At 38.4% G+C, this 14,056-nt stretch overlaps 1 protein-coding gene across 1 annotated transcript; it reads right to left on the bottom strand.

Annotated features, from left to right (window-relative positions):
- Positions 1-7,481: 7,481 nt before the first annotated feature.
- LOC133824636 (probable linoleate 9S-lipoxygenase 5) lies at positions 7,482-11,547 on the bottom strand. Its single transcript, XM_062257587.1, has 9 exons — positions 11,240-11,547; positions 10,825-11,102; positions 10,364-10,604; positions 9,886-10,251; positions 9,682-9,767; positions 9,487-9,594; positions 9,049-9,353; positions 8,696-8,959; positions 7,482-8,474 (listed from the first exon to the last, which is right to left on the bottom strand). Exons 1-9 carry the CDS (start codon positions 11,442-11,444, stop codon positions 7,721-7,723), a joined length of 2,607 nt encoding a protein of 868 aa, XP_062113571.1. The 5' UTR covers positions 11,445-11,547; the 3' UTR covers positions 7,482-7,720.
- Between the last annotated feature and the right edge of the window lie 2,509 nt (positions 11,548-14,056).

Here is a 14,056-nt window from a genome sequence, read left to right as displayed (position 1 = left end):
TGAAGATCCTTCGCCTCCTGAGCATGAGACTTGCTCGAGTGGATCTCATTGTTCAGCTTATAGTTGAGCTGGGCAGTGAAGGCAAGAGCCTGAAAAAGGAAGAAACCATCATTAGCTCCAGGTCAGTGTGATTATAAGCAGAAAAGGAAGGACTATAGAAGGATACTCACCGCGGCAGTATGCTCGATACTCTTCTCGTAGAGAACAGTGCAGTCTCGGGTGTCATTTAAGCACTGCCATTGGGGAGCTTCGAGACTGCCATAGCTCTGGTCGATCCGGGACATAACATCCGAGACCAGAGTAGATCCGTGGGACCCAGCGGCATTATCAACCACATATGCATCCATGTGGGTGGAAATTGATAGCTTCTGAGTTCGAGAAGCAGGAGGCCTTCTAGAAGGCGGACCTAAGGATGACTGACCTACCACAGGAGGTTGGGACTCAGCCATAATGGAGGGACCAACCAGCGAAGTCGGCACCACAGCAGAGGCGACGACCTGCGAGGACGGCGCCGTTGTGGAAGCGCCAGCCTGGGAAGTTGCCGCAGCGATGGAGCTCGAAACCGGCGGAGCAAAGGGAGGTGTTTTCTTGGACCTCTTAGGGCCTTTTCCCGGCTGGTCAGTCTTAAACGACCCCGCTCTGGGACGCTTGCTCCTCTTGGCGCCAGCACCATCGATGATGTTGTCGAGGTCGGAGTCCATCTTGCCTGCACAAGTGACAACACATAGTGAGCCAGTAAAAGAGAAGCATACAAGTTGTTTCAGTATCACAGACATATAAAGTGATGATAGAAGAAACCTAACTGGAACTCTCCCCCGAGCTCGAGCTAGGGGACCATGAAATTCCCCCGTCTTCAGAGGAGGCGGGGGGAGTGCCTTCCCTATATGTAGGTGATAACCTCGAAAGGTCCCTATAATCGTTGGTCCCGTACTGAACAGCTATCCCGTTCCACACCTCGTCCGTGATATACATGGTGTCGTATTTCCCGAGCCCACTATCAAACCTATGGACACAGTCATCTACCCAACTCCATATGTAGAAGTGGTATCTATCCTGTGGGCACGAGACTAACCTATTGGGCCTGTGTTTTAGTAAGGTGGGGGACCACATTCTCGAGGTAGGGAGGACTTTACCTTCATCCAAATCCGAGCTAGAGGCTTCATCATTAGCCTCATTCCCAGACAGCGGACTCCTCTGGCGAACTGGAAGTGGTGGCCTCGTTCCTCTCCTCGGAGGGAGGGCGCCTGTGGGCAGGGGCACCTGCTCCCAGTGTTCATATTTTATATTGGACCAGTCAAAGGTGGATTGGCCCTCCTCCAAAAGTCTGCACTTTCGGAGCTTATCCTCGTGCAAAAGGTATAGGAGAGACCTCCTGCCACGGGGGAGTTGGAGCAGGGTCTCCCTATGCTCCTTCATTGTATCGTCAGGAGTGGGACGCTGAAAATTGGCTGAAAGATAACATATTTCTACTAAGTACGGATCTAAGAGCTAAAATATCGAGCACAGAAATAAAGATAACAAGAATACTTACGAATCCGCCTGAACGAGTAGTGTCGAGACGGGGACAGACCGTCTGTCCAGAAGAAGGCCCTCTTGAAATCAGGCGGATGATTGGGAAGATCTCCAAAGACCTTCTTCTCCTTGGGATAGCTCGAGAGGTAATAAAAGCCATCCCCTCCCCGAGCTCGGGAGGGGTTACTTTTCAGGCAAAAGAGATACAAGATCTCTTGAGGCGAAGGTCCTTTCCACCCCATCTCGTGGTATAAGGACCTCAGGGCAGACTGTACCCTGTAAGAGTTGGTGTTGAGTTGGAATGGGGCCAACCCAACGAAATCCGTGAAGTCCTTGAAAAAAGACTTCAAGGGCAACAGAGCTCCTGCCCTCATGTGTTCCTGGCTCCAGGCCGCGTATTTCACACTGGCGTCGCAGCCCCCAGGGGCGAAACAGCTTCGTTCATGGTCGACCGGAGGTCGACACTTCAAGGAGCCTGACAGGCTAAGGCCATGGAAAGCTAGGATGTCAGTTATCTGACTAGTTGTGGTAACCAAGCTCCAGTAGTGCTCGGCCTCAAACATTTCTCTCCTCGGCTGCGAGGAAGAAGGTTCCCCCATTAGTGAAAATTTGAGCTCTCCTGGATGGTACGCGACAGTAACCTTTAATGCAGGATCGAGAGGAATCGGCCTAGGTCTTGAATAGGATTCCGGATAGAGGGCCTCCCGAAGAACTCTCTTCTTTCCCTCTATGACCTCGTCTATCTGGCGGCGGTAGTGAGCTCGAATGTCCTCTTGCTCGCGCGCAAGCTCGTATTCTCTTATCCGACGTTGATTCCTGGCGAACAGCGATTCTGGGCTCAGAGATTTTGGCTCGTAAGGGATTGCCAGCAACGACCCCCACCGTCTTTCCAGATTCTGTGACATCTAGCGAGAAAGAAAAAATGGTGAGGGCCATGCATGCAAGAGTTTCGAGCTCGAACTTACGAGCTCGGGGTTAAGGAGCAAAACAAGCTATATATTAAGACCCTTATTAAAGAGTCAGGACGTGCATTCCACGGGAAAGGAAGGAGAGTGGAATTTTTTTTTTAAAATCCCGAAAATCAAGGGAAAAGAGAGTGGCAGTTAACCAGGAAAGGCAGCCTTGGGTTTCGTGCATTTGTCAAGGCCTATGTTTTTTACTCGAAAACTTAGTGTACAAGAAACGTCGCCTAAAAAATTTCAAAACCCAGAAAATAGGAACCTCACTCAAATATGAAAACTGGGTATAAGCCAGTGATGTAAATCCAGTATGGAAGTCTAAAAAGCATAAGAGCTTATCGGATCAAAACCTCCTATCATATTATGCTAAGGATGTAAACTAGTATATACACATACACAGCAAGAACAGCATGAATAAAAACTGACAAAATAGAAAACAAAGATTGCATACTTACACAATAATGGCGATTGCAGAGAGATTGTCGATTGAAGAAGAGGTTGCAAATAAGAACTCACGGACTCGAACAGACCAGGGTTTCTTTGTTTCTTTGGCCGAGAAAACATGCACAGAATAGAAACTTTATAAAGAGGTCTCTGGTTTCGTTTTTCTTCTTTTCTTGCTTTTGGTGAACGAAGGTAAAAATGAAGATGATGAATGGGGTCTCGTACATATAGATGGAAAAAGGGGGATTAATCCGGGGCGTTGAATGAAATCCTTGCTAGATCGGACGGATGGGAATCAATGACAAAATGGCGCCGAAAAGGTGGCAGACGGATGATCGTGGGCATGTTTCCAAGGTACTCAAGTACCAAAAATGAGCAATACCCAGCTGACGCGTGTCCATTTTCAAAAGTGTGACGGTACAGTTCTCAAAGAAAGTAGTTCAAAAGTTTCCTTCTCTTAGGATTCGAACAAATACTTTTGAGGGGGCAAGATGTTACACCCAGATTTCGAGCTATGTTAAATATGACCTCGAAAGTTGGATTCGCAAACAAGTGGACTCATAAGGTTGGAAATATGCTCCAGGATTAAATATCGAACCTGCAGGACATAGACGACCTCGAATATGGTGACCTCGGAGTGATCATGATCTCAAAAGGTAGCTCCGGAGATGCATCCATCCTCAGGGATGACTTCGGATCGGGGGTCTCGAGCTCGACGCACATATAATCTCGAGAGCCACGTGACCTCGGGAGGTGTCTCTAGTTCGAAAGATGACGAGAAACCTGGAAAGCTAAAGCCTTGGAGATACCTGATAACCACCTTGAATATATGTAAGTGATGTCTATACGAAATGTAATCCTTATTATTGTAAATCCCCTAGAATGGTGGGATATTATTTGGTCAGTTATACGTCCCCTGGTCTTCAGGGGACGTTTCCTTTTATATCTGATTATAGGCATTTAAAGCCATTTATTTGATTTACACAAAAAGAGTAACTACCCAAAATACGTGGGATAGTATTCTTTGATCTTCTCTATAAATAGAGAGGCCATGCACCATTGTAAATGACCGAAATTTTGAACCTTGAGAGAAAACTCTAGAGAATTCATTCCTGAAGAATTTTTAGAGATAATCTTGAGTTTAATAACAGAGACTCGTGGACTAGGCAGATTTAACTGCTGAACCACGTAAAAATCGTGTGTTTGTATTGTCTTATTTCAATTGGCCATTATCAGTTATTGTTTATGTGCTCTTCTTTCACTGTTTGACGAAAAACGACGTCAACATATTATAATATGACTTGATATGCATGTTTAGGTGTATTAATTATGCATACGAGCCCATTTCTGTTTAATTGGATAATTTTCATAATTTGACCCGTTTTGGGTATATTTGGCATATATGTGATATGTGTGTGGTACTTTATTATTATTTGGTTAGCTTGGGTTACTCAGCACGAAACGATCCTAGGAGGCAAGCTAGTGGGAAAGTCACAACAGGATCCATACTTGACTGGGAGTGAGTCAAGGGATATTTAATACATTACTTGGATATTGGGTAATGGGAATAAATATTTGATGATAAATTGTGAGTTAGTGAGATTAGGAGAGAATTCTGAGAATTTTGACTATTTTACCCCCGGGGGCTTTTTTGGGACCCCAAGCATTTGGATTTGTTTGAGGTTACTTAAGCTTGAAGTAACCTGTCAGAAAATAAAAAGAACGTTCTCTCTCTCTCTCTCTTGTTCCCTTTTTGACAAGAAAACTCGAGTTTTAGGACTCGGATTCAAACAAGGATCGAGGCATAGCAATTCTATGAAAAATTATAAGCTTATTAGCCGAATGATTTGATTGGGAAATGACTTAATCAGAGGTAATCCAAGTTTTAAGTTTTCAAGTTTTTAAGCTTTGATTGGACTTTATGTTTTGATGAGTTTTTGGATGATTTGAGACTTGGATTTTAATGGTTTTGGATAATTGGAATGTTTGGGAACTTTGTTTTTGGGATTTGGATATGTTTGGATAGGTTTTTGGAAGGTTTTAAGTAGGAGAAAACGAGGCTTTTGGCTAGGTTCGTGGTCAGGCCGCGACCCTATTCTTGGGCGCTGCAGCCCAGGCTTGATGAAGGAGGAGGCTTGTTATTTGGGCAGTTAGGGCTGCGGCGCAAGGTAGGAGCGTCGCGGTGCTAGGCACAGGCAGAGATGGGTTCGACCTCTATTTGGAGGAGGGCTGCAGCGCAAGTCTGGTGTGGGGTCGCGGCGCTTAAGGGCAGTTTTGCCCATATTTGGTTTTTAGCCGTGGGAACTTAATTCTAAGGGCCTGGGATCGATCCTACTACCCAGTTGAGTAGGATTCGATGTCCCGGAGGCTAGGATTGAGTCTGGAAGTATTTATTTACTCATTTTTTATGAGGTTTTATATTATGGTTGTGACTAGGTTATCACTAAGGCTTCAAAACCAGGATCGTGCTCGAAGGTCGTTCATTGGTAAGAAAACTATACCCATTATGTGCTGCATATGATATATGTGATTATGGCATGGCATGGCATGAATGTGAAATATGGAATTGCCAGAGCTTGAGTCCCTGTAATTGTGCATGATTATAATTATGCTTGTGATTATTGATTAAGCATGTTGAATACCTTATATCTGCATATTTGACATATGATATATGTTTGTTTGCATTACCTCATTGAGGAAGCACTGACTTATTAGTCAGGGAACGATAATGGTGTCAGTATTGATTGCGAAGCTATGACTTATTAGTCAAGATCAGCAGTAGTATTGAGCACTGGTCGTATGGTATTGGCTTATGAGTCAAGAACGGTATTAGTGTGTTTAACGCAAGCCGAAATTATTAGATCTAATCAACATGAGCATTAAATACTTGACCGACCCCAAGGTCGAAGAAAACTAAAGCGATTGTCTGGTCTAAAGGCTAGTTACTTAGAGTCAGGGCCAAAAGGCTCAGGTGACTGAAACGTCACATGGCTTAGGGAGCAAATCCCCAGAGATAGACTTATCAGTCATCTATACAGAGATAGACTAGTCATCTATAAGGAGATAGACTTATTAGTCATCTTTACAGAGATAAAGATATCAGTCATCTATACAGAGATAGACTTATCAGTCATCTAAACAGAGATAGACTTATCAATCATCTAACCAGAGATATACTTATTAGTCATCTATACAGAGATTGACTTATTAATCATCTACCTTAGAGAGACTTATTAGTCAACTACCTCAGAGAGACTTATTAGTCGTCTACTCAGAGCGCAGGACTCCACAATCATTGATTTGTACCTTCCTGCATGCATGAATATGGTTATTACTGCTAGGCATACTTATTATGATTTGGTGACATGTTATTATCTGCTTATAAGAATGTGTTTGAGTTTTCTTGCTGCGCCTTAGCACACGGGTGCCATGTGGTGCAGGTAAAGGCAAAAGAAAGCTGGACCATCTTTGAGTTGGAGAGCTTAGGTGACTATGTGTACACATGCAGCTGCTCGACCACCACAGCCAAGGGTTTAAAGAGGAACTAGGGTTAAACCCTATTTTGCCGCTTAGGTCGGCTGGTTGTAAATCTTTTATTGTAATTAACATTTAAAAGATATTTTGGGATCTCAATATATACAGTAAACATTTTAGTAAAATGTTGTATCTTGACCAAAAAATTTAACCCTAAACCGTTAATCACACTTAGTCATACGATTATGGCCAAATGACTCGGTTAGCGAGTTTAACACTGTTTAAAATGCACAACGTAATGGTCCCTGGGTAGTAGGGCGTTACAATATCATCCCTACCAGAACCTACAACACATATAAACTTAGGTAAGCAAAAACACTTAGTAAGTCAACACTTACAATAATACTAATATTTCAAAGGAATTCACTAATTTATAAAATCCTAATCTTGTAACATCAATTGTCCCTACCAATATGTTCCCAGCTATTTCTATCATTATCACCCATTTAAAGATTAGACGTTAACTCTAATAAGCCTTGGTTGTGTTTTCATTGAAGAAGAAGAAGTTCAAAGTGGTGTTTGCATCCTCTAACTAATCCTTTTGTTGGTCTTTGTCAATGACAATTTTGTGTAGATTCTTAATATTGCGGTGGTATAATCTCACTCTCTCCCAACGTAAAGGTGTTGATGGAGGCCATGGCAGCACATATGAGAATCAAAATTCAGAATATGCACCTGCTGAAAGAAGAACAATTTCTTTAGGTTTCCTTTTTTCTTATTAATTATGCCTTAATTGTGGTCCTTGGATTTCATTTGATCTAAGGAAGTGATATTGTTGTAGAAAATAATGTATAAAATGATGTGCATGGAACATGTCCCAATTTTCAAAGCCATAAAGTAAATGGAATTCTATGAAAAAAAATAAATGTTAAAAGATTAACAAATGTCAATGTTATAAAAGAGGGTACGTTTAGAGTGCACTCCCTAAATATGGGAATACTAGTGCACTCTTCCTGTTTTTTGATATTATGATAATTTTTGGTGATTTTTTTATGACTATATATATTATAATTATTTAAACCATCGAATAAATTTTTAAGCATTATTGCAAAAAGCATTAAAATAAGCTTTATTAATTGTTGTTGTACTAAAAAAGGTTCATACAAGAATAAGCACCACATATGGTGCAAGGCATTTAGTGCTGCAAAAGCACAAAGCCTTGCACACAAATTCATGACACTGTCACACAATTATTTCAGGGAAAACCAGGAAATGAAAGATAAAAAGATAAGGAAAACAACAACAACAACATCAATACGATGAGACAAGTTTTAGATTGAGATGCTGTTAGGAATTCCCCTGGCAGTGAGCCCTTGATCACTCGTAGGCATGAGCAAAGCATATGGGAAATTGACTGGGCCAACTCGATTCTTCATATTCGCATCATTATTTCTCCTTGCAATTTTGTCTTCAATTTGAGCAAGTTTGTTTCCAAATCTTTCAAAAGCTTGCAAGGGATCAGCTTCTGAAGTCCAGTCAGGATTTTCTCTCTGACCAAGATAGAGCTCATCTGAAGCATGCCTCGACAAAATCTCAACAAGGGAAATCCCAATAAGGCTCTGGAATTCTGGAGTAACTGTCAATAAGAAAGCCTTTTCAGGGTCAGATTTAAGCTGCTCATATTCTGGAGTACCCTCTTCAGGCATGAACCGTCGGCTTAATGTGGGACGGTTTGGAAGGTACCCTGTAAAAGCATACTGGCCAAAGTTGACAGCTGCATGAAGAGCAGAAGATATCCATATGAGTATAGTGCATGACTCAACTAGTTCCTCACGAGTTTGCATTTTCGGCCACCAAGCTTCATTTTTCTTGTCACCATGACCCACTTCCCTAACTTCCTTCCACCATGCCTGAAGCTCTGTGTCTTTTTGGATAGCAGCATCAGTCTTGTAGTAGAAGGAGCAGTATTCTTTAACCCATGTATTGATTGCAGACCAGATCTCCAGCCCATCGACAGCATAAGGATAATCCTCTACTAGCAAGCGAAGCCCATGAGGAGAATTCTGATCTTTTACTGCCATTCCTCTGCATAAAGTCATAGAATTCTATATTACTAAAAGAAACATAACCAAAACATTTTCCAAACTCTTAAACAACCTTAATCTCTAACCTATTATGTCCCCCTAAAGTAATTATCTCAACACTGAATTCATCAAAGATGCCAATTTCTATTATTCACTTTAGATTTTATAACAACTCATAAGACATGATTTTTGCTATCACCTAAGTCTAATAGATCGACTTGCCTTTTAAGGAGATCTGCTGGAAGTGCTTGATCAGTAAAAACCCAATCCTTATAAACTACTGCTGACGATTCCAGAGCATACTTTCCCTGAAAAAATGTGGACTCTATGATGCCATCAGCACTGACGAGACTCTGCCTAGCAAGGGCATTTATGTTCATGGTATCACGGTAATGGGGGTGCAAAAGTTTGTAGATTGGGTGGAGTGCACTTAGCTGCCTGTTTGTTGCTATCACAAACGGCTCAATCACAGCATGTGTATTCAACCTGCATACCAACCAAAATTCAAGACCATAAAGAAAATATTTCAAACTGAATAAAACTTATGTGATCAACTTTCTTTGACAGTTTCGTACCAATGACTATTGAGTTGATGGTAGCCAGAATCATTTACAGCCGCATAAGCTTTAGCCAGTTGCCAAATGGTACCTTCAACACCTTCTTCAGCAGGGGTATATACTTTACTCACCACACCAAATTGATCACCATCCAGATGTGGAAGGCTTAATTCGATGGCAACAGGCTTCAATGTGCCGTCATTAGTCAAAAAGAGGAGAGTTCGAGTTGCATAAGCCTTTGTAGAAGTTGTGTTTATCCTCCTCAGGTAGGGAATAAATGAATCGTGGTGATTCAATATAAATAATTTATTTTGATTGAGTGCCTATTCAGCCATATAATGAGGAATTACATTAGTTAATTAGTTCATAGTAGTAAGACTAAGATTAGATATTAATTTATAACTGCAAGCCACTTTTGAAGCTCTTGTACAAAAAATATCTTGCCAAGAAATATACCGTAAGTACGTCGAGCCCCTCCAAGTAATTCTGAATATGTTCTTCAGTAATTGTGCTAGTCTGATCACCATATAATTCTGGGTCTAGCTTGCTGGTCGGTGGGAATGTCTGTAGTCAAAATTAGGCCAAATTATATGACCAAATATGAAACAAAATTCTGTATTTGATATCACTTAACAATAATGAAAAAATTACCTTGAGGCATTGAATGAGGATAGGGTGAACACCAGCAACCATTTCTCTTCCAAATTCTTCGTCAGTCCTCCATGCAGATTTACTCTCTACTCCAAATCATTGAAACAATAAAATTAGAGGGAATAAAATAGCTACTTAAAAGTATAATAATTGGATAATTGTATGAACTATGGAAAAATCTAACTTGGAAACAAGATTGGCTACCTTTAATAACGTCAGGTATAGGAAACTTAAGGAATTGTTCACCGTCAGATCGGAGTATTTCCCTGAACAGGTCGACAGGAACATTTTTCCTAATATTGTCAAGTACTGACGTTGGTAGCTTAATTCCTCCTTCATACAAGTCATGTATTTCTTTGAAGTTGTCAAACTCGTTTCGGGTCTGGTCAAAGAAATGTTTCAGCGCAGGTACGATGGCTTGAGACAAAGACTTAATTGCATAAGCAAGAAAATCTGCCATCTTCAAGTGACCAAATCGTTCATCTCGTGGAACATAAATGTCTAAAGATTCAATGGGATCCAGTGGTTTCATAAGGTTCACTTGTTTCAGCCTGCTCTCACTTTTAGAATCTACAAAACATAATTTAAGAAAGAAAGAAAAAACATTAGTGTTTAGAAAAAGAACCCAAAACCCCAAATCTGCAATACATATATCTGAAAATAACATACACAAATGCCTTACCTGTTTTGGTGGCTGCTCTGCCTGTTCTTCCTCTGCGAGGGTAAGGGAACTCGCTATTCCCTCCAAGGGTTTTACGAACAAAGTTTGAACCTTTGTCAGGCTCACCCAAATCGTTGTACACATCGTAGTCATAGACTCTGTCCCACTCTTTGCGCTCTCCTTTTCCATTTCCTCTCAAGTTCGCAAGCTCTTCCCTTCTGTACTTGAGCAGCGATGCTGGTGTTTCATTTGGAAGATATGACTACAAAAAAGAAACACAATCAACTTTACTTGTACTGATACGTACATTTGTAAATAATCTGTAGTGAACAAAAAATTCTGATTCTTATTTATTCATTGCGTACTTTAGTCAAACACATGGAGGCTAACTCTTCAGTACGTAGTACAAATTTCATGAAAAGACTACTATCGACAAATTAAAACAACTCCAAATGATCATCAAAACACTAACAACCACTTACCTTGTTTCTGAAGAAAATACGATCATAGTTGTATTTTCTAGCTGAGTAAACCCAAGAATTACAGATGAAGCGAACGACACCATGACCAGGAACGTCATCAAGGGTAATGGTCTTGAGGAAGAACTCGTCAACGTGATTGTTGTTGAAGATGATAGCTTCAGGAATTCCAATAGATTCATCCCAGTCGAAAGTCACTCTGAACACCGAGTCTCCTGGTAACAAGGTTGGCAGAGAAGTAATCCAGTTCTCCAAGTGAGCTTCTTTACTCAGCTTCCCCGCTGCAACAAAGATTAATAATAATGGCACCAGAAAAAACTATCAAGATCATATCAAAAATATATATATATTTTACTATATTTTAAGTACTATAGATACCAACACATGCATATACATATATAAAAGTATAGGAACGTACCAACGTGACCACTGACGAGCTGTAGAGTAACTCCACTACCTAAGAATTCGCCTAAACGATCGAAAATAGCAGAGCCAGCGTTAACGGTAGCAGCCAAAGGATTGAACTCCAACACATTCTTCTTGGTCAGCACAACCGAGCCCTTTACCTTTTTTCCATGGAGACCCCCAGTCAGGGTGTCCACCACTTTCCCGGCGAGAAACATCTTACTTTATATATATATGTAATTGATCAACTCTTCAAGGACCAATAAGCAATTAATTAATTATGACTTAATAGAAGGAGTTGTAGTGAAGAACATTGGTAGAGATGGATGGTATATATAGGGAAACTATCGATACGTACGTACGTGGTTTCGATGCCTTTTACAATATTATACTCATAAAATTTTATATTTATGTATTATCTTCAACATATTTAATAATAATGCACACATCCACATTCACAATAATTTCTTTTTTCGATTAAACTTAAAATTAGGAGAATTATACACATGTTAATATATATTTATTTATATTTATATTTTTCTGTATTATCTTCAAGACATTCACAATTCGTTTAATAATTTCTTTTTCTATTAATATATATTTTAAAATTAGCTCTAGGAGTATCAAAATGCTGTGATGCAAGGGTCAATGGAAGTGTGCTGCCAAAGAAAATGACAGAAAATAAGATAAACGTGGATCAATTTTTTGATATCAATATATCTCTTCTAGATAATAAAGGTTTAGAAGGTAGAAATTCTTGATTTTAATATTTTTTAATATTTTTTTTTGTTAATTTTAACAAAATATTCATATATATTTTATTATATATATTTTAAAAAAAAGTGAACTAGATTTTATTAAAATTATAGATCTTAATGATATTTTTCGTCAACTTAGATAAGAAGAATACTAAATACTGAATTAAGAAAACTAATAAAAAAACACACGAGATTTTACGTGGTTCAGCAGTTAAAATCTGTCTAGCCCACGAGTCAATATTGTTGAATGGTGAAATTCTCTCAAAGCTTTCCAGAAAGCAATTTTCGCAGAGTATTCTCAATATCCACTTTGTTTGTTTCTACAAATAAAATTCTTCAATCTATTTATAGACTGATTAACAAAATATCTTCCCTGTTATTTCAGGAAGTTACAATTCAAATTTGAAATAAATACAGCAAAATGCATTAGTTACATAATATCTCATCATAATAGGGATTTATTATAAGATTACAACAAATCTCCAAGGAATAGGGATTTCCAAACAGCAACTACCTTCAAACTGGATTACCAACCTCGAACATTCAATTTACACACTTTCGAGATCGACTCACTTTACGAGCTCGTCGTTCTGGTTAACCTCGTCCTTAGCCAATGACTTTACTAAACTCAACCATCGAAGATCCATCTCATCGAGCTTGCAATGAAGGTTCGAATTGCACTCAATCTTCGGAGAAGATTCTTCCTTTCGAGCTTGATGCCTAAGCTCGAACCTTCTTAATTGGTGTTCGATCGCTAATAAGAACAAATCAGGAAATTTTATACAAGTGTTGAATCCTTGCAATTATTCAGCCGTGACTTCAAGCTTAATCTTGTAACCTCGAAACGTCTTCGAGACTGCATGTAGCTCCAGGCTCACAAATTACATCGCCACCACCTTAATGCCGAGCGAAACTGCCAAACTCAATTCACGTATAAGCTGATAACGTGGTATGTTTGCTTATTTCGAGCTTACACTCTTCGAGCCTACATTTCGAGGTCATAAATTTTATTCTCGAAATTTTTGTGTAACAATAGACAATATTTACAACTTTAAAACTAAATAAATGTGCATTGGATGTTACTTCTAACTAGTATATATATATTTACCTATGTTTGTTATGGATTTTTTTTTCTATTTTAGTCCAATTTTATTATATTTCGGGTCACTCAAGTTTTTTAATCTTTTTTTTTATAGAAAGACAAAAATGTCACTCAAGTTTTAAAAGTTTATATTTTTTTTAACAGTTTTTTATTTCTAATATTTTTCAAATTTTTCAAATTGTATGGGTTGGATTTCTAAATATTATTAAAAAGCACAAAACATTATATAAAAATAATGATAATAAATTGATCTTAATATATTTAAAGAATCTAATTTATATCTAACGATGAAGATAAAAATTTCAAAATCAAAACTTATACTAATTTTTATTTTTTCTAATTAATAAATAAGAATATAATTTTGGCAACATATTTACTATATTGTTGATCATAAAATCCTTTTATTATGATTGAAATCGGTACATAAAGTCTTGAATTTAGACCGACCACGTACATAATAAGTTCTTGTTTATATAACTATTTCTAAGTGTGTGTCATCATTCAGTTGATTTTCTAAAAATAATAATTTTATTTCTTTTTTTTTTCTTCATAGATTTTAAAAATTATTCGAAAATAATAATAAATTCAAAAAATATTATTGTTTCAAGTGGTTAAAAATCTAAGAATAAAAATATAAAAAAACTTAATGCTTTTTTAGATTTTAGGTTCTTAATTTATTAAATTTATTTTTATACCATTAAAGTTACATTATTCTTTTAATATACTAGATAATATTATGTAATTAAAATAAAAACATTTTGGTCATATTAAAAATAATTTTAACTAAAATTTATTTAAAATATTTTTAAATTAATTTGGTAAATAAACCTGGTATTTTAGTATTAACTAAATAAAAAGGGTTCTGAATAAGAAGAAGAAAAATTATTCTTCAGGGGTTCTGGTATAAAAAGGGTTTTGGTATTTTAGGGGTCTGGATAAGAAGAATATAAAGGGTTCTGGTATTTTAGGG

The sequence above is a fragment of the Humulus lupulus genome, chromosome 3 (assembly GCF_963169125.1).
Source record: "Humulus lupulus chromosome 3, drHumLupu1.1, whole genome shotgun sequence".
In the NCBI taxonomy this organism is placed as follows: domain Eukaryota; kingdom Viridiplantae; phylum Streptophyta; class Magnoliopsida; order Rosales; family Cannabaceae; genus Humulus; species Humulus lupulus.
This window is presented reverse-complemented; position numbering and strand designations above follow the sequence as displayed.

Excerpts from the sequence above, each read along its gene's own strand:
- LOC133824636 (XM_062257587.1), bottom strand. The coding sequence starts at position 11,444 with ATGTTTCTCGCCGGGAAAGTGGTGGACACCCTGACTGGGGGTCTCCAT. Across the intron at positions 9,595-9,681 it reads TCCTCATTCAATGCCTCAAG|ACATTCCCACCGACCAGCAA; the intron begins GTAATTTTTTCA and ends TTTTGACTACAG. Across the intron at positions 8,960-9,048 it reads CATCAACTCAATAGTCATTG|GTTGAATACACATGCTGTGA; the intron begins GTACGAAACTGT and ends GTTGGTATGCAG.